The sequence below is a fragment of the Lepidochelys kempii genome, chromosome 8 (genome assembly GCF_965140285.1).
Source record: "Lepidochelys kempii isolate rLepKem1 chromosome 8, rLepKem1.hap1, whole genome shotgun sequence".
Taxonomy (NCBI): domain Eukaryota; kingdom Metazoa; phylum Chordata; order Testudines; family Cheloniidae; genus Lepidochelys; species Lepidochelys kempii.
Window position 1 is genome coordinate 97,777,933 of NC_136387.1, and position 19,862 is coordinate 97,797,794.

The 19,862-nt window shown below is 43.5% G+C and overlaps 2 protein-coding genes across 10 annotated transcripts in view; both read right to left on the reverse strand.

The window, feature by feature from the left end:
* The window catches only part of OSBPL9 (oxysterol binding protein like 9), a 142,037-nt gene that overhangs the window by 46,887 nt on the left and 75,288 nt on the right, over positions 1-19,862 (reverse strand). For all 9 annotated transcript variants that reach the window (XM_073357739.2, XM_073357740.2, XM_073357732.2 and 6 more), the window contains 2 exons: positions 9,832-9,861; positions 2,255-2,305 (listed from right to left, as the gene is read on the reverse strand). In XM_073357739.2, the coding sequence (XP_073213840.1) occupies positions 2,255-2,305; positions 9,832-9,861 (81 nt within the window). The remainder of the gene's footprint in view (positions 1-2,254; positions 2,306-9,831; positions 9,862-19,862) is intronic.
* On the reverse strand, positions 5,569-7,935 carry LOC140916296 (uncharacterized). The gene is made up of 3 exons (XM_073357742.2): positions 7,482-7,935; positions 7,001-7,385; positions 5,569-6,417 (listed from the first exon to the last, which is right to left on the reverse strand). Exons 1-3 carry the CDS (start codon positions 7,557-7,559, stop codon positions 5,897-5,899), a joined length of 984 nt encoding a protein of 327 aa, XP_073213843.2. The 5' UTR covers positions 7,560-7,935; the 3' UTR covers positions 5,569-5,896.

The window sequence follows — 19,862 nt, forward strand, 5'->3', positions numbered from 1 at the left end:
AGATTTGGACTAAATTTAATCTACAAATAAAACCCCAAGGAATAGGCTTTTCTAGCTCCAGGTTTACATGGAACAAATTTTACATGGCCTTTGAGACAATTACTATAAATCCAATCTGAATTGTAACCATGTTTTTAAATACACAAAAGTTGCATTAACACATTTGATCTATTTTTTAACTTTTAAAATATTGTTATTCCATATAAACATGGCAGTTAATGCAATTTCCCCCCCACACCAATTTCACAGTTTTCCTAAAATTAGTTTGACTGTATTTTGTCTAGTTAGCAATTAAGGACATGCTCACTTTATCTCCTCTACAACAGAAATCAAAGCTGTTCATACATTACCCTTGAAAATGATTTGGAAAAAAAAAAGTTAACTAAGACGACAGTTGAGCATACTGAATTTCACATAAATCCTGAACTGACACTAAATACAGAAGGATCTCATCCTGCGAGGTTCCAAGTGCTCCCAATTCCCAGTGGCATCAATGCATCACAGGATGTACTTGGCACTACAGGATTAAGCCCAGGAGCACTATCTTTGAAAACTTTTTTTAAAATATTTTTAGTCTAGAATACAGCCGATGCTTTCTTAAAAGCATTCAAGAGCTCCATTACAAGTTGGTGTGCTTAGGTTGCCAAGGCCTCAGTCCTGCAAATACTTATGCAGATGCTCAACTCTTTGCAGAACAGGGGCCTGTGTTTAGTAGCACGTAAAACAGTAAATTGGACAGTGTTGTAATTAACAATCTAAATAGAGCAAGTAAGTCCCAAAAAACTACAACTTTAAGAAAGAACACTTTAAATACTCAAACAGAATTTAAGAGGCATACCGAACACTTTCCAAAGTGGTGTGGAAAAGCCAGAGTGCATTTCCTGTATTTTATTTTCATATAATATAATTTTCTACTTCAAAAAGGCCCAATGTCAGGTTGGGAATAAAAATGTTTTAAAATTCCTTATCTATGTTAATAAAATATTAAGGTCTTATAAGAACCGTGTTGGATCAGAATTTAGATATTAAAAGGGATTTTTAAAAATATGCTGTTTTCATTCTTGTCCGATCTGTGTGAAGTGCAAAGTAGAGTGCATTTCATTTACTTTTATTTACTTTTCATTTACTTTTATTGCTAATTTCACTTTCTGGGTCCTGCATGACTAATAACACTGCATTAGCCAAACTGCAAGCCCTCTTCACTGTAATACTTTTAATATAGAAGTTGGGTGGCATTTTAAAAGGTTGGGTTTTGTAAAACCTACATTTTGGGCCTAAACTACCTGAAAATACCCTTTCAAGAAATTAATATATTGGGAGGAGGTGTCCTGTTCACTTGTACCCCAAGGCAAGTATAGAGGACAAATAAAGAGTATCCCAGGTTACATGCCACTCAGAAGCAGGTTCAAAGTAACATCAGTGACAGTCAGTAACCCAGGGCTGCAGCAGGTCACCATACATTCTGTTCCTATTGGAAGCAATGCTGGTAATATTACAGTTATTGTGCTATGACACTCTAGCTATCAATTTTATAATTTATAGCGGGTTACTTTGAGTGAATAACCCATCAGGTTCTTCACCAGGGACAGAGAATAAGCTAACACTGGCAGACAAGTAAAAAACCATCATTGCTACCATCCTGCTTCTTACCAGACATGAAAATCTGAACTCACCACAAGATCATCTTAACTGTACCTCCTTGATCTGCTGGCTACATTGCCATTATTACTTTTATTAATGCATTCTGAGAATCAACTCAGAAACAGGAAGCAAACTTTGTTATAAAAGCCAAGCGTGACTTTTCTTGTTTTATCTACTCAAGGAACCTTAAAAGTGTTCAAACTTAGGAAGTGCTTTCTTCTTACAACATAATAGACTTTACCCACATATCTAAGAACATTTGCAAGTTATTACAAAATGAAACTGTTACATCTAAAAGCTTCAAAATAAATAACAGTTTATAATTTTATAAGTATGATTTATTGGCAAAAAGCAAAAAGACTAGAGTAATGTCTAGTTTTGAGTATGAACTTCACACACATTTATTTCCTATAGAACTCTCTAATACAGTAACAAAAGTTAAAATCAGTCAGCACCGTGAACCAATTCATCACAATCATATTTTAAAATATAACCAGAATTGTTTCAAAAGAGTGTTGACTTATATTTTAAGCAAATGTAAAAAAGAGAATACAAGTTTTCACAATTGTGAGAGTATCTTACAATTTAAAGTTCAGGATAGCAGTATACTTACTTTAGCAATCTGCAGCAACACAATGCAGTGTTTTATTGATTCTACCATACTCTAGGAGAAAGAAATAAAACATTTAATATCTTTCTCTCACAAATGCGGTAAAATACAAGCTATTATCAAAAATGTATTGATCATGATGAACATTAACTAAAAGATTTTGGCTAAGGAGTTAAGAAGGGCCACTCATGGCTGGTAGAGTCCCAATCTATTGTTCTCCTTTTCCTATTTACAACAGAACATGCAAAAAAAACGTGTCAATATGGCATGTTGAAAGAAACTATACAAGCAACATATAACACAACACAAGAGCAAGAGTGAAGGGAAACCAATTTAAAACTTAAGAGAAACAATTTATGAATAAGCCTCCATGTAAATGTCATACCAATGCAGGTAAAAAACCACCACAACCAAGATATCCCCTAATCCAAAGCCATAACTTAAATTATAGAGACAGAGAAGATTAAGTTAAGAGGGCAAGGAAGGGAGGGAAAAGAGAAAGGAGGAGCAAGTTCTAGATAATGAGCAAATCACGCAAGTTCTGATATTTTTAAGGAAATTCTGAGAGACAGGAACAGGAGAGGAGCAGACTGTACCAGAGAGGGAGTCAAACCTGGAGAGCAAGGTGAAAGAAGTGGGTTTGAAGGAGTGTGAAGAAACTTATCACAGAAAACAGGGCTGTTGTCTGTATTGTAGAGAGCAGCATGTTAAAATGGCAGGAAGGTGAGACGGGGGAGGAGATGAGGATAATACAGATTGGCAGTGGGGAGTGATGGGAGAGTGCGTGTGTGTGTGCAGGTTTCAGAGTAACAGCTTTGTTCGGGTACGTCTACACTACGGAATCAGGTCGAATTTATAGAAGTCGGTTTTTTAGAAATCGGTTTTATATATTCGAGTGTGTGTGTCCCCACAGAAAATGCTCTAAGTGCATTAAGTGCATTAACTCAGCGGAGTGCTTCCACAGTACCGAGGCTAGAGTCGACTTCCGGAGCATTGCACTGTGGATAGCTATCCCACAGTTCCCGCAGTCTCCGCTGCCCATTGGAATTCTGGGTTGAGATCCCAATGCCTGATGGGGCTAAAACATTGTCGCGGGTGGTTCTGAGTACATATCATCAGGCCCCACTTCCCTCCCTCCCTCCATGAAAGCAAGGGCAGACAATCGTTTCGCGCCTTTTTTCCTGAGTTACCTGTGCAGACGCCATACCACGGCAAGCATGGAGCCCGCTCAGGTAACCGTCACCGTATGTCTCCTGGGTGCTGGCAGACACGGTACGGCATTGCTACACAGTAGCAGCAACCCATTACCTTCTGGCAGCAGATGGTGCAGTACAACTGGTAGCCGTCCTCGTCGTGTCCGAGGTGCTCCTGGCCACATCGGCTGGGAGCGCCTGGGCAGACATGGGCGCAGGGACTAAATTTGGAGTGACTTGACCAGGTCATTCTCTTTAGTCCTGCAGTCAGTCCTATTGAACCATCTTATGGTGAGCAGGCAGGCGATACGGACTGCTAGCAGTCGTACTGTACCATCTTCTGCCAGGCAGGCAAGAGATGAGGATGGCTAGCAGTCGTATTGTACCATCTTCTGCTGGGCAGGCAAGAGATGACGATGGCTAGCAGTTGTACTGTACCATCTTCTGCCGAGCAGCCATGAGATGTGGATGGCATGCAGTCCTTCTGCACCGTCTGTTGCCAGCCAAAGATGTAAAAGACAGATGGAGTGGATCAAAACAAGAAATAGACCAGATTTGTTTTGTACTCATTTGCTTCCCCCCCTCCCCTGTCTAGAGGACTCATTCCTCTAGGTCACACTGCAGTCACTCACAGAGAAGGTGCAGCGAGGTAAATCTAGCCATGTATCAATCAGAGGCCAGGCTAACCTCCTTGTTCCAATAAGAACAATAACTTAGGTGCACCATTTCTTATTGGAACCCTCCATGAAGTCCTGCCTGAAATACTCCTTGATGTAAAGCCACCCCCTTTGTTGATTTGAGCTCCCTGAAGCCAACCCTGTAAGCCGTGTCATTAGTCGCCCCTCCCTCCGTCAGAGCAACGGCAGACAATCATTCCGTGCCTTTTTTCTGTGCGGACGCCATACCAAGGCAAGCATGGAGGCCGCTCAGCTCACTTTGGCAATTAGGAGCACATTAAACACCACATGCATTATCCAGCAGTATATGCAGCACCAGAACCTGGCAGAGCGATACCGGGCGAGGAGGCGACGTCAACGCGGTCACGTGAGTGATCAGGACATGGACACATTTCTCTGAAAGCATGGGCCCTGCCAATGCATGCATCATGGTGCTAAAGGGGCAGGTTCATGCGGCGGAATGCCGATTCTGGGCCCGGGAAACAAGCACAGACTGGTGGGACCGCATAGTGTTGCGGGTCTGGGACGATTACCAATGGCTGCAAAACTTTCGCATGCGTAAGGGCACTTTCATGGAACTTTGTGACTTGCTTTCCCCTGCCCTGAGGCGCATGAATACCAAGATGAGAGCAGCCCTCACAGTTGAGAAGCGAGTGGCGATAGCCCTGTGGAAGCTTGCAACGCCAGACAGCTACCGGTCAGTTGGGAATCAATTTGGAGTGGGCAAATCTACTGTTGGGGCTGCTGTGATGCAAGCAGCCAACGCAATCAAAGATCTGCCGATATCAAGGGTAGTGACCCTGGGAAATGTGCAGGTCATAGTGGATGGCTTTGCTGCAATGGGATTCCCTAACTGGGGTGGGGCCATAGACGGAACCCATATCCCTATCTTGGCACCGGAGCACCAAGCCGGCGAGTACATAAACCGCAAGGGGTACTTTTCAATAGTGCTGCAAGCTCTGGTGGATCACAAGGGACGTTTCACCAACATCAACGTGGGATGGCCGGGAAAGGTACATGACGTTCGCATCTTCAGGAACTCTGGTCTGTTTCAAAAGCTGCAGGAAGGGACTTTATTCCCAGACCAGAAAATAACCGTTGGGGATGTTGAAATGCCTATATGTATCCTTGGGAACCCAGCCTACCCCTTAATGCCATGGCTCATGAAGCCGTACACAGGCAGCCTGGACAGCAGTCAGGAGCTGTTCAACTACAGGCTGAGCAAGTGCAGAATGGTGGTAGAATGTGCATTTGGACGTTTAAAGGCGCGCTGGCGCAGTTTACTGACTCGCTTAGACCTCAGGGAAACCAATATTCCCACTGTTATTACTGCTTGCTGTGTGCTCCACAATATCTGTGAGAGTAAGAGGGAGACGTTTATGGCAGGGTGGGAGGTTGAGGCAAATCGCCTGGCTGCTGGTTACGCGCAGCCAGACACCAGGGCGGTTAGAAGAGCACAGGAGGGCGTGGTATGCATCAGAGAAGCTTTGAAAACCAGTTTCATGACTGGCCAGGCTACGGTGTGAAAGTTCTGTTTGTTTCTCCTTGATGAAACCCCCCCGCCCCTTGGTTCACTCTACTTCCCTGTAAGCTAACCACCCTCCCCTCCTCCCTTCGATCACTGCTTGCAGAGGCAATAAAGTCATTGTTGCTTCACATTCATGCATTCTTTATTCATTCATCACACAAATAGGGGGATGACTACCAAGCTAGCCCAGGAGGGGTGGTGGAGGAGGGAAGGAAAATGCCACACAGCACTTTAAAAGTTTACAACTTTAAAATTTATTGAATGCCAGCCTTCTTTTTTTTGGGCAATCCTCTGTGGCGGAGTGGCTGGTTGGCCGGTGGCCCCCGCACCGTGTTCTTGGGCGTCTGGGTATGGAGGCTATGGAACTTGGGGAGGAGGGCGGTTGGTTACACAGGGGCAGTAGTGGCAGTCTGTGCTCCAGCTGCCTTTGCTGCAGCTCAACCATACACTGGAGCATTCTGGTTTGGTCCTGCAGCAGCCTCAGCATTGAATCCTGCCTCCTCTCATCACGCTGCCGCCACATTTGAGCTTCAGCCCTGTCTTCAGCCCACCACTTACTCTCTTCAGCCCGCCACCTCTCCTCCCGGTCATTTTGTGCTTTCCTGCACTCTGACATTATTTGCCTCCACGCATTCGTCTGTGCTCTGTCAGTGTGGGAGGACAGCATGAGCTCGGAGAACATTTCATCTCGAGTGCGTTTTTTTTTCTTTCTAAACTTCACTAGCCTCTGGGAAGGAGAAGATCCTGTGATCATTGAAACACATGCAGCTGGTGGAGGAAAAAAAAAGGGACAGCGGCATTTAAAAAGACACATTTTATAAAACAGTGGCTACACTCTTTCAGGGTAAACCTTGCTGTTAACATTACATACATAGCACATGTGCTTTCGTTACAAGGTCGCATTTTGCCTCCCCCCCACCGCGTGGCTACCCCCTCAACCCTCCCCGTGGCTAACAGCGGGGAACATTTCTGTTTCGCCACAGGCTAACAGCCCAGCAGGAATGGGCTCCTCTGAGTGTCCCCTGAAGAAAAGCACTCTATTTCAACCAGGTGACCATGAATTATATCTCACTCTCCTGAGGATAACACAGAGAGATAAAGAACGGATGTTGTTTGAACGCCAGCAAACATACACTGCAATGCTTTGTTGTACAATGATTCCCGAGTACGTGTTACTGGCCTGGAGTGGTAAAGTGTCCTACCATGAAGGACGCAATAAGGCTGCCCTCCCCAGAAACCTTTTGCAAAGGCTTTGGGAGTACATCCAGGAGAGCCGCGAATGCCAGGGCAAAGTAATCCTTTCACATGCTTGCTTTTAAACCAGATATAGTATTTTAAAAGGTACACTCACCAGAGGTCCCTTCTCCGCCTGCTGGCTCCAGGAGGCAGCCTTGGGTGGGTTCGGGGGGTACTGGCTCCAGGTCCAGGGTGAGAAACAGTTCCTGGCTGTCGGGAAAACCGGTTTCTCCGCTTGTTTGCTGTGAGCTATCTTCTTCGTCCCCAAAACCTGCTTCCGTATTGCCTCCATCTCTATTGAAGGAGTCAAACAACACGGCTGGGGTAGTGGTGGCTGAACCCCCTAAAATGGCATGCAGCTCATCATAGAAGCAGCATGTTTGGGGCTGTGACCCGGAGCGGCCGTTCGTCTCTCTGGTTTTCTGGTAGGCTTGCCTCAGCTCCTTCAGTTTCACACGGCACTGCTTCGGGTCCCTGTTATGGCCTCTGTCCTTCATGCCCTGGGAGATTTTGACAAAGGTTTTGGCATTTCAAAAACTGGAACAGAGTTCTGATAGCATGGATTCCTCTCCCCATACAGCGATCAGATCTCGTACCTCCCGTTCGGTCCATGCTGGAGCTCTTTTGCGATTCTGGGACTCCATTGTGGTCACCTCTGCTGATGAGCTCTGCATGGTCACCTGCAGCTTGCCACGCTGGCCAAACAGGAAATGAGATTCAAAAGTTCGCGGTTCTTTTCCTGTCTACCTGGCCAGTGCATCTGAGTTGAGAGTGCTGTCCAGAGCGGTCACAATGGAGCAATCTGGGATAGCTCCCGGAGGCCAATACTGTCGAATTGTGTCCACAGTACCCCAAATTCGAGCCGGCAAGGCCGATTTAAGCACTAATCCACTTGTCAGGGGTGGAGTAAGGAAATCTATTTTAAGAGCCCTTTAAGTCGAAATAAAGGGCTTCATCGTGTGGACGGGTGCAGGTTTACATCGATTTAATGCTGCTAAATTTGACCTAAAGTCCTAGTGTAAACCAGGGCTCAGTCTGTATTCGCAAAAAGAAAAGGAGTACTTGTGGCACCTTAGAGACTAACCAATTTATTTGAGCATAAGCTTTCATGAGCTACAGCTCACTTCATCGGATGCATACTGTGGAAAATACAGCAGATGTTTTTATACACACAAACCATGAAAAATGGGTGTTTATCACTACAAAAGGTTTTCTCTCCCCCCACCCTGCTCTCCTGCTGGTAATAGCTTATGTGTGTGCAGTATCAAAGTTCAAATGTCATCTTTACTTATGAGCCAGTGTATAGATCTGTGGAAGAGGGATTTTGACATGATCTCAAAGGGGATATGGGGAGGGAGCAGAACACAATTTTAACTGCTAAACCTTGGGTATACTGAACACAGGAGAGTCAGGGAGACTGGGGAAGGGGTGAACCAGTGATTCAACAGCAGGGATATAGAGAGGGGGACAGACTTCAGAAACTTTAATAGAAACAGAAACAAGATTTGCTGAAAGCCTGGATATGATATGAGAAGTGGAAAGGGAGGAAATGAAAGATAACCCCACAGCTTGACAATCAGAGAGGGTGGGAATATTGATAAGGAGACAAGCAGGAAGAGATGCCCAGAAAGAGTAGGAAGAGGTTAGGAACAGACAGGTACATTTGAGTGTCGGAAGAGTCACAAAAAGAAAAGGAGTACTTGTGGCACCTTAGAGACTAACCAATGTATTTGAGCATAAGCTTTCATGAGCTACAGCTCACTGCATCCGATGAAGTGAGCTGTAGCTCACGAAAGCTTATGCTCAAATACATTGGTTAGTCTCTAAGGTGCCACAAGTACTCCTTTTCTTTTTGCGAATACAGACTAACACGGCTGTTACTCTGAGAAGAGTCACAATGAGAGATCACTATGCACAAAATAAAAAACTATTTTCCCTTGTTTATTTCCCTTCCTACTGTCCTAGTAAATTGCTGGAAATGGCCCACCTTGATTACGACCACAAAAGGTGTCTTCCCCCTCCCCACAGTAATAGCTCACCTTTCCTGATCACTCTTGTTACAGTCTGTATGGCAACACCCATTGTTTCATGTTTTGTGTGTATACAAAATCTCCCAACTATATTTTCCACTGTATGCATCCGATGAAGTGAGCTGTAGCTCACGAAAGCTTACGCTCTAATAAATTTGTTAGTCTCTAAGGTGCCACAAGTCCTCCTTTTCTTTTTATGAATAGCTGAGTTTACCTGGGGTAAGTGCAAGAGGAAAACAGGAGGGATAATAAGGATAGACCCACAGAGAACAACAGAACAGGAAGAAGGAAGACAACCTAACAATGGTATCTCTGAATGAAGTGTCAGCAAGGTTGGAGGAAAACCACAAAAGGATCACATGAAAAAGCCCAAGAAAGATCTGGAGAAGTGGGTTCTCAATGGCATGAAAGTTAAACAGAGATACCCTTACTGGCCCTTTTTAGAAAAAGACAAACGCTTGCTAACAAAACACTAGTGCTGGTCACACAGTTTCTGATGGAATGTTCTTCCCCTGGAAAACACTGTTCTTTCAATTCAACCTTTTTTTAATGGACAGTCTCAATTTTCTGTTTCTAAGTGACATTTTGTTTCAAGTTTTTAGTTTTACTATAAAAATATCAAAAAGTCAAAATCTGAATGAAACTTTTAAAATGTCCTGAAACAAAAATTTTCCAAATGTTTGTTTTCAGGAAATGTTTAACATTTTTTCTTCCATTCTGAAATGGAATCTAAGGTTTCAAAATTGTGAAACTCCCCACGAAACAAAATATCTGGTTCCTGCACAGCTGTAAAAGCAGCAAATTCCTTTTCTGCTGTCATACTTTTTAGAACTTTAAAGATTTAAACAGGATGAAATATAAGACTTTTCGCTGTGAAGTCTATATATAATAGATGCAAAAGTTAAAAGAAACTTACATTGGTTGTTTCTTTGAGATTTTCTATTTTCTGTGAAAACAAAACAAATATTTTTAATAATGTAGCTAAAACAAGAATTATAGCCCCCAGTTTCACCCTTATTACATATTGGACTAGAACACTACAAGTTTTAAATACCTAAAGAATTAAACAAAATATGTTAACTTCTGTATGTGTAGACATGTACGAAAAAAAGCATATTATTTGTAATGTACTAGAGAAAATCATATTAAGAACTAAACCAGCAACATGATCAGGTGAGAGCCATCCAAGCACTATACATCCACCATTCACAGTAATTCCTCAGTCTTAATGCTCAGCTGACAAGACTTATTCACTGAAATACGTGATACTGAAAATTTTAACCTGAAAGGGCATTGTTATGTAGCCTATAGGTATAGGTACTGGCTCCAGGTAAAGCATAGGTATAAGGTAAAATATATGTATAAGTTACAGCTGTAATGCAAGAAAGCCTGTAAGACTATAGCTTAACGCAGTGATATTCAGACCTCAGTGGTTCAGGACCCAAATTAGCGATCAACATTACTCAAAAGAGCCACAGGAGTGTGATTCATTGTTTCATTTACCCGCCAGTACTATATATTCGTTAGGGCTGTCAATTATTCTCAGTTAACTCAAGAACTTAACAACCTCAGCCTGGACCAGTCCACACAAGAGATCCACTTCCTGGACACACGGTGCTAATAAGCGATGGTCACATAAACACCACCCTATACCGGAAACCTACTGACCGCTATGCCTACCTACATGCCTCCAGCTCTCATCCAGGACACACCATATGATCCACTGTCTACAGCCAAACTCTACGATACAACCGCATTTGCTCCAACCCCTCAGACAGAGACAAACACCTACAAGATCTCTATCAAGCGTTCTTACAACTACAATACCCACCTGCTGAAGTGAAGAAACAGATGGACAGAGCCAAAAGAGTACCCAGAAGTTACCTACTACTGGACAGGCCCAACAAAGAAAATAACAGAACGCCACTAGCCGTCACCTTCAGCCCCCAATTAAAACCTCTCCAATGCATCATCAAGGATCTACAACCCATCCTGAAGGACGACCCATCACTCTCACGGATCTTGGGAGACAGGCCAGTCCTTGCTTCCAGACAGCCCCCAAACCTGAAGCAAATACTCACCAGCAACCACACACCACACAACAGAACCACTAACCCAGGAACATACTCCTTGCAACAAAGCCTGTTGTCAACTCTGTCCACCTATCTATTCAGGGGACACCATCACAGGGCCTAATCACATCAGAGGCTCGTTCACCTGCACATCTACCAACGTGATATATGCCATCACGTGCCAGCAATGCCCCTCTGCCATGTACATTGGTCAAACTGGACAGTCTCTACGTAAAAGAATAAATGGACACAAATCAGACGTCAAGAATTATAACATTCAAAAACCAGTTGGAGAACGCTTCCACCTCTCTGGTCACTCGATTACAGACCTAAAAATGGTAATTCTTCAACAAAAACACTTCAAAAACAGAGTCCAACGAGAGACTGCTGAATTGGAATTAATTTGCAAACTGGATACAATTAACTTAGGCTTGAATAGAGACTGGGAGTGGATGGGTCATTACACAAAGTAAAACTATTTCCCCATGTTTATTCCCTCCCCCTCCCCACCCCATTCCTCACACTTTCTTGTCAACTACTGGAAATGGCCCACCTTGATTATCACTACAAACCCCCCCCCCCTCCTGCTGGTAACAGCTCACCTTACCTGATCACTCTCATTACAGTGTGTATGGTAACACCCATTGTTTCATGTTCTCTATGTATATAAATCTCCCCGATTGTATTTTCCACTGCATGCATCCGATGAAGTGAGCTGTAGCTCATGAAAGCTTATGCTCAAATAAATTCGTTGGTCTCTAAGGTGCCACAAGTACTCCTTTTCTTAAAGCAAATTAACTATATTAAAAAATAGTCACAATTAACTGCAGTTTTAATCACACTGTTAAAGACTAGAATACCAATTTAAATTTATTATAAATATTTTTGGATGTTTTTCTACATTTTCAAATGACACTTTCAAACTGATTTCAATTACAACCTAGAATACAAAATGTACAGTTCTCTCTTTATATTTTTCATTACAAATATTGCACTGTAAAAAAAAGATAACAGTATTTTTCAATTCACCTCATACAAGTACTGTAGTACAATTTCTTTATCATGAAAGTGCAACTTACAAATGTAGATTTTTATTTTACATAACTACACTCAAACAAAACAATGTAAAACTTTAGAGCCTACAAGTCCACTCAATCCTACTTGTTCTGCCAATCATTAAGACAAACAAGTTTGTTTACATTTACGGGAGAGAATACTGCCCTCTTATTTACGTCACCTGAAAGTGAGACCAGGAGTTTGCATGACACTGTTGTAGCCGGCATAGCAAGGTAATTATGTGTCAGACATGCTAAACTTTGGTATGCCCCTTCATGCTTCGACTTTTTCATTTTTTACTGTGCAAATATTTGTAACAAGAAATATGAGCACTGTACACTTTGTATTGTGTTGTAAGTGAAATCAATATTTGAAAATGTTGAAAAACACACAAAAATATTTACATTAAATTTAAATTGGCATTTTATTATTCTTTAACAATGTGATTAAACCTGTGATTAACCACAACTTCTTTTAATCTCGCAATTAATTGCGATTTTAAAAAAATTGTTTGACAGCTATAATATTCATATTTAAACAGTATGATGGGGGATTTTATAATTCTCACAGCAAAATGAGTATTATTTTATCAACTACAATTGGTTAATAACTAAATCACACAGTGTTTTAATACCATGTGCTACAAGGAGCCGCAGGACACACATTAAAGAGTCACTTGCAGCTCGCAAGACTCAGATTTTTCCCTTAGTAGTGTCTGTAGGGTCGGCCTGGGCGCCCCATGGAATTGCGCCTTCATCGCGCCCAATATAGGGCCCTGCCAACCCACCACTCCCTCAGTTCCTTCTTGCCGGCTACTCCGACAGAGGGGCAGGAGTGAGAGTATTGGAATGGACATGAACACCACATCTCGAAAAACAACAGTTATGAGAAGGTGAGTATCCGTTTTTTCTTCGAGTGCCTGTTCATGTCAATTCCAATCAGGTGACTGACAAGCCAAATTCTGGAGGTCTGGGCGGAGCTGTCCACTGATTGGAGCACTGCTCTTCCAAAGGCCGCATCATCTCTGGCTTGCTGGATAATCGCATAGTGCATGGTGGAAGTGTGTATGGAGAACCACTTTGCTGCTCTGCAGATTTCCTGGGTGGGAACCTGTGCCAGGAATGCTATTGAAGAGGCCTAAACCCTGGTGGAGTGCACAATGATCGAAGGAGCGGGCACCTTTGCCAAGTTGTTGCACTCCCAAATGCATGACGTGATCCATGACGAGATACGCTGAGAGTAGACAGGAAGACCTTTCATTCTGCCTGCCACTGCCATAAATAATTGGATGGACCTTCGGAACAGTTTCATTCTCTCGATGTAGAAGGCTAGTGCTCTGCGGAAATCCAATGAGTCACGCCTTTCCTCCCTGGCACTGGAGTGTGGCTTAGGGTAGAATACAGGAAGGAAGATGTCCTGGTTGATGTGAAATTGGGAGACAACCTTTGGGAGAAAAGCCGGGTGAGCCTTGAGCTGAACCTTGTCCTTTTAGAACATGGTGTAGGGAGACTCTGATGTTAGGACCCTGAGCTCAGACACCCTCCTAGCTGAGATTATCACTACCAGAAACACCACCTTGTATGAGAGATAGAGCAGGGAGCACGTCGCAAAGGGCTCAAATGGCAGCCCCAGAAGTCTGGACAGAACCAAATTGAGGTCCCAAGCACTCGAAGAAGAACTAACTGAAGTATATGCCAATAAGATTAAGGTAATTAATATACTAACTTGTAAGGAGAGAGCACCCCAACAATATCAGGGTGAAGAAGTCTAGAAATGGATGGAGGAGGCAAGACATCCTTACAAATACTCACGAGGCCACAGAACCCTATATCAGGGCTAACCATTGCCTAAGCCACTGGGATCTTGGCATGCCAGGGACACGACAACCACTCACAGAGTGCCTGTCTCACCTCCTTTGGGGTCTCCGCAAGGGATGGTGTGAGTATATGGACAATTAAATGTACTGACAGTCTTATATCATCTCGATCTACTTTGATGGATTAGAGCAGGGGGCGGCAACCTTTTAGAAGTGGTGTGCCGAGTCTTCATTTATTCACTTTAATTTAAGGTTTCACGTGCCAATACTACATTTTAACGTTTTTTAGAAGGTCTCTCTCTATAAGTCTATATGTTATATAACTAAACTATTGTTTTATGTAAACAAGATTTTCAAAATGTTTAAGAAGCTTCATTTAAAATTAAAACAAAACGCTGATCTTACACCGTCGGCCCGCTCAGCCCGCTGCTGGCCTGGGGTTCTGTTCACCTAGGCCGACAGCGGGCTGAGCGGGGCCTGCGGCCGGGACCCTGGCTGGCAAGGGGCCAGCAGCCAAAACCCCAGACCGGCAGTAGGCTGAGCAGGGCCGGCAGCCGGGACCCCAGACCAGCAGGGGATTGAGCGGCTCAGCCCGCTGTCAGTCTGGGGTTCCGTCTGCCAGCTTCTGCCAGCCAGGGTCCCAGCTGCTGGCCCCGCTCAAACCGCTGCTGGTCTGGGATCCCAGCCCTGTCCACACAGAGTAGGTACCTACTTTCTCCCTGGTTCTGGCCCATTCTCTTCCTCTCTCTGCACTGAGCTGAGGGTGGGAGTGCACTGAGCACAGGGCTGGGGGTGAAGGAGCAGGCTGGGGGTTGGGGTGTAGGGTCTGGCCAGGAACTAGAATGAGGGAGGGGGCTCAGGGTTGGGGCAGGAGGTTTGGGTGTGGAGTGCTTATCTGGCAGCTCCCATTTGGTGCGAGGGGTGCAGGTAGGAATGTGGGTGTGTGTGTGCAGGAGCTCCCGTTTGGTGCTCAGGGTGGGGGTGGGGATGTGGAGGTGCAAGAGTCAGGGCAGAGGGTGTGGGGGTGTGTGAGAAGGGTGCCGGAGTCAGGGTAGGGGGCTGGGTATGTGGGGGGGGGGGGATGTGGGAGTCAGGGTAGGGGGCTGGGTATGTGTGGGGGGTGCTGGAGCCAGGGCTGAGGTTGTGGGGGGCTGCAGGGGTCAGGGCACGGGGCTGGGATGTGTGTGTGTGGGGGGGGTGCAGGGGTCAGGGCAGAGGGCTGGGTGTGTGTGAGGAGGGTTCATGGGTCAGGGCAGAGGGCTGGGGGCGTTAGCTGGGGTTGTGGGGGTGCTCCCAGCCCCCTGCCCAGAGCAGCTCACAGCAGGGGGCTGGAGGGAATATGCCAATTCCACCCCCTTCCCCAAGGTCCCCGGAGCAGAGAGCATGCTGCGGCCCCGCTTTTCCCTCTCCCACTCCGTGGCAAGGGCAGTCAGCTGATTGGCCGCAGGGAGGGAGGGAGGGAGAGGAGGAGGGGCAGGAACCATGCACACTGGGGAAAGAGGCAGGGAGAGGGGGACGCTTGCCTGCCCTGCAAGGAGAGAGCGGTGGGCGGAGAAGAGCGGGCCGGGCCGGATTTTTAATTGCGCACTGCTGTCCCCAGCAGACAGCAGCGTGTCATTAAAAATTTGATCGCGTGCCGTCTTTGGCATGCGTGCCATAGGTTGCCGACCCCTGGATTAGAGTTTGTACTTTTGCTAATTGTGCTAATAAAAATATTACAAGGACAGAACGCCTTTCCAAACTCTGACTGTCTCGCTCGTGCACACCAGGATTCTTGTAATAACTAATATTTCTGGGTCTGGAAATGGGGCAGAACCTGCTAAACTACCAAGTGTTCACTGGATTCTCTAATCAATGTACTAATACAGAATTGACAGACTAGGCAACAGTTCCTTTCTCTGGTAATACCACCACTAAGATTTTGATATTGATGACCTGGCATGTTCTTACATAACAGAACAACAACATTTGCTCTTATACAGTTGTGACGTTATCTGATTAAAATATGACCATGTAGATCACTGTTGCTACCACTGTTACATAATTGCAACCAATCTTGTAAAAAGGTTGTCAAGTAAGGTGCCTATAGAAAGGATATGATTTGCTGAGAATGATTATGCTATTTGTATGCATGTATCATTTTTGAATTTCAAATTTTGAGTATTGGCTCTAAACTTGTATTTCAAATGTTTGCTCCTGGGGTAATGCCCACAAGGTATTTAGCCTGCACATCACGAAGGGACTATTCAAATTAAGTGGCTCATCAAGGAACACAACTCATAATGGACCATGGGAGACGCCTATTTACACTTAATGGACTTTCCTGCTACTACTAAGTGAAATCATGCTTGGACATGTGACTTGCCCATGTGACTCCAAACTCCATCTTTTACCTGCAATTTTCCACTACCTGTGCTGAAGGCTTTGTTTGAAACAATGGATTTTCCTCCACATGGCAGAAGCTATAAAAGGGACTGGAAACACCTCCATTTTACCTCTTTCCTGCTCAAATCTCTGGATTATGAATTTATACTAATGGGAGCATTCTAACCAAAGGACTGAGGACCTTCCAATGATTTGGAAGCAACCAGAGACTTGACTTAAGCCAGCAGTTTATTCCATCACTGCTACAAGCCTGAACCAAGAACTTTGCAATTATAGTATGTATTGGATTCCTTTAACTAGTTTTAACTCTCTCACCTTTCTTTCTTTCTTTTTATAAATAAACCTTTAGATTTTAAATACTAAAGGATTGGTGTGAATTTTGGGTAAAATCTCAGTTATATATTGCCCTGGGTACGTGGCTGATCCTTTGGGATCAAAAGAACCTTTCATTTGATTAAATTGGTTGTAAAGAACCACTCATCTTAAAATCTAGAGTTTTTGGTGGTGATACAAGGACTGGAATGCCTAACGAAACTGCAGCTCTAACTTCTTGTTAGCCAGTGTGGTGAAACAGAAGTTTACTCTTGTTGCTGGTTTGGTATATCCTAAGGGAGAATAACCACCAGTTTTGGGGTGTATCTGCCCTATTTCTCAGCAGTTTGTCCTGAACTTGATATTCTCAGTTGTGACCCATGGAGGCACGGTTACAACAGTGCTTTCATCCACAGATCTCAAAACTCTTTATTAAAGAGGTTAATGTATCTCTACCCCCATTTTACAGATGTGGAAACTGAGGCACTGACAAAAATGATTTATGCTAGGTCACACAGCAAGTCAGCACTAGAGCCATGAATAGAATCCAGGTCACCCGACTCCCAGTCCTCTGCCCTAATTGCAGGACCCCAATCTTCCTTATTATGCATTATGCTGACCCCTTGCAAACAGGCAAACTGCAGAAGGGACTGGCTATGTACACTTCTACCAACTTTTTCCCCTTTTACATTATACTCCCACACCTCCCCGGCTGTCCCTCCACACAGAGTACTGGTTAGAATCTCTTATATTTTAAGAATATAAAAAAAGAAGGTACTGTTTATTAAGACACCCCTCTTCTTAGTCCCTAAAAAGAGGCTGTAGTAAGGGCATTAATTCCATTCCTTATGATCATATGAATAAATAACCTTACTTGTCTAAGGCTGTGTCTACACTGCCACTTTCGTCATTCAGGGGTAGGAAAACACCCCCCCCTCAGCAACAAAAGTTATAGCACTGAAAAAGGCTGGTATAGACAGAGTTTTATCGCTGGGAGCCATGCTCCCATGGGGTGGGGTTTTACTTATTTATTTATATTTTATTTTAATTAATTGCCAGGAGAGCTCTCCCCTGGTGATAAAGCGTGTCTACACTACCCATGTCACAGCGCTGCCGTGGCCGCGCTGTAACATGGGCATTGTAGACATATCCTAAGTCTGAAGCTCTAAAGAGAAAGAGATAGACCCTAGGGTAAGAGACAAAACAAGTTCTCAAGACTTGTTTGTTTTTAAGAGGTTATCTATTTTTAACCAGACAACATGATATTGTAGCTTCATTTGTTTTGTGACCCAAAATAATGGTAATTTGTAATCTCTTCAGAGCATTCCTATTTGCCATAAATCCATACCAAAAAGTCAATTAGAAAAAAAACTTTACATCTATAGCATAGCAGTAAAATCCCAATTCCCAACAGAAAGAAAGGCTTTGGGGACAGAACCTACAATAGCTGAAACTAAAATGAAGAGGCAACTGCCATTTCAGGGTTCAGTTACAGAAATAATTGTAAGAACTGGTACATTACTGGTTAACCCGAAGACAGACAAAATTAGTTAAAGATGCCTTCCAAAATAATTATTTTTAGACTCTCCACTAAATTAACAATTAGGATACATTTAAATTAGGGCTGCCAAGTGATTAAAAAAATTGCAATTAATCGCACTAATAATAGAATACCATTTATTTAAATATTTTGGATGTTTTCTACATTTTGAAATATACTGATTTCAATTACACAGAGTACAAAGTGTACAGTGCTCACTTTATATGTATTTTTATTACAAGTATTTGCACTGTAAAAGAACAAAAAATAATATTTTTCAATTCACCTAATAAAAGTATTGTAGTGCAATCTCTTTAACATGAAAATTGAATGTACAAATGTAGAATTACATTAAAACACCCTGCACTCAAAAACAAAAGAATGTAAAACTTCAGACCCTACAAGTTCACTCAGTCCTACTACTTCTTGTTCAGCCAATCACCAACACAAGCAAGTTTGTTTACATTTGCAGGAGACAATGCTGCCTGCTTCTTTTTTTACAGTGTCGCCTGAAAGTGAGAACAGGTGTTCTCATGGCACCGTTGTAGCCAGTGTCAAGATATTTATGTGCCAAATGCACTCAAGATTGATATGTCCCTTCATGCTTCAATCACCATACCAGGTGACATGCGTCCATGCTGATGACCGATTCCACTTGATAACAATCCAAAGCAGTGTAGACTGACACATGTTCATTTTCATTATCTGAGTCAGATGTCACCAGCAGAAGGTTGATTTTCTTTTTTGGTGGTTCGGGTTCTGTAGTTTCTGCACCGGAATGTTGCTCTTTTAAGACTTCTGAAACCATGCTCCACACCTCATCCCTCTCGAATTTTGGAAGGCACTTCAGATTCTTAAACTTTGGGTCCAGTGCTGTAGCTATCTTTAGAATATTGGTCCCTTCTTTGCATTTTGTCAAATCTGCAGTGAAAGTGTTCTTAAAATGAACAACATGTGTGGGACCATCATCTGAGACAGCTATAACTTGAAATATATGGCAGAAGGCGGGTAAAACAGAGCAGGAGACGGGAGATACCAACTGAGCGCCTGCGTCCCGACCAGGCACTGCTATCAAAAATCTCTGATCAATAGCGCCGGGACGCACCAACACCAAGAGTGGAGCACCCACAGGGACAGCACTCGAAGAAGAACAATAACTATCTGACAACTATTTGTAAAAGCATCCTAGCTACTACCTATCATATTATCATAAAGTGATTGCCTGGCAGTACCGGAAAGAGACTTTTTCCATCTGAAAAAACAGGTTGTGCTCAATTGTTTAGGAGGTCATTATTTCATGGCTCTTTGCAATACTAAACAATGCTTCACCCAGTGCTCAAAGCTAATTAGTTTTGGTTCACATTTCCAATCCTGCCCTGCATATAAACACCATATTGAGTTTCAGAAGAAATTACAGGATACTAAAAATGCCTGACTTTGGTCTGCTGGAACACAACAGCTAACTTGAGTTCAAACAGTTCATCTTGAAACAACACTTTCACTCTGCTTTGATTCCAACTGAAAAGAAAACCTGTCTTCTGATTGCCCATTTAAACTTATGAATCGTTCAAGAAAACATGGAAAGAAAAACAAACAAACAGGCTTCTGCTAGAATTTTTAATGAAGACCTAGCGGGAAAGAGTGTAGAATGGATTTCCAGCTGCATAACTTTCCCGCAAACAGTATCTCTGTGGAACCATTGCTTAGCCAAAGTATAGTGAAAAGCTTAATCCTTATCTAAGGAAACAGAAGCATTAAGCTGCTGC

What these genes read in the sequence shown, in the direction of transcription:
- LOC140916296 (XM_073357742.2), bottom strand. Translation starts at nt 7,559, where the DNA reads ATGCAGAGCTCATCAGCAGAGGTGACCACAATGGAGTCCCAGAATCGC. An exon ending in CAGCATGGACCGAACGGGAG is followed by an intron (nt 7,386 to 7,481) that starts GTACGAGATCTG and finishes AAAATCTCCCAG; the next exon opens with GGCATGAAGGACAGAGGCCA. An exon ending in AGGCGGAGAAGGGACCTCTG is followed by an intron (nt 6,418 to 7,000) that starts GTGAGTGTACCT and finishes TTCCTCCACCAG; the next exon opens with CTGCATGTGTTTCAATGATC.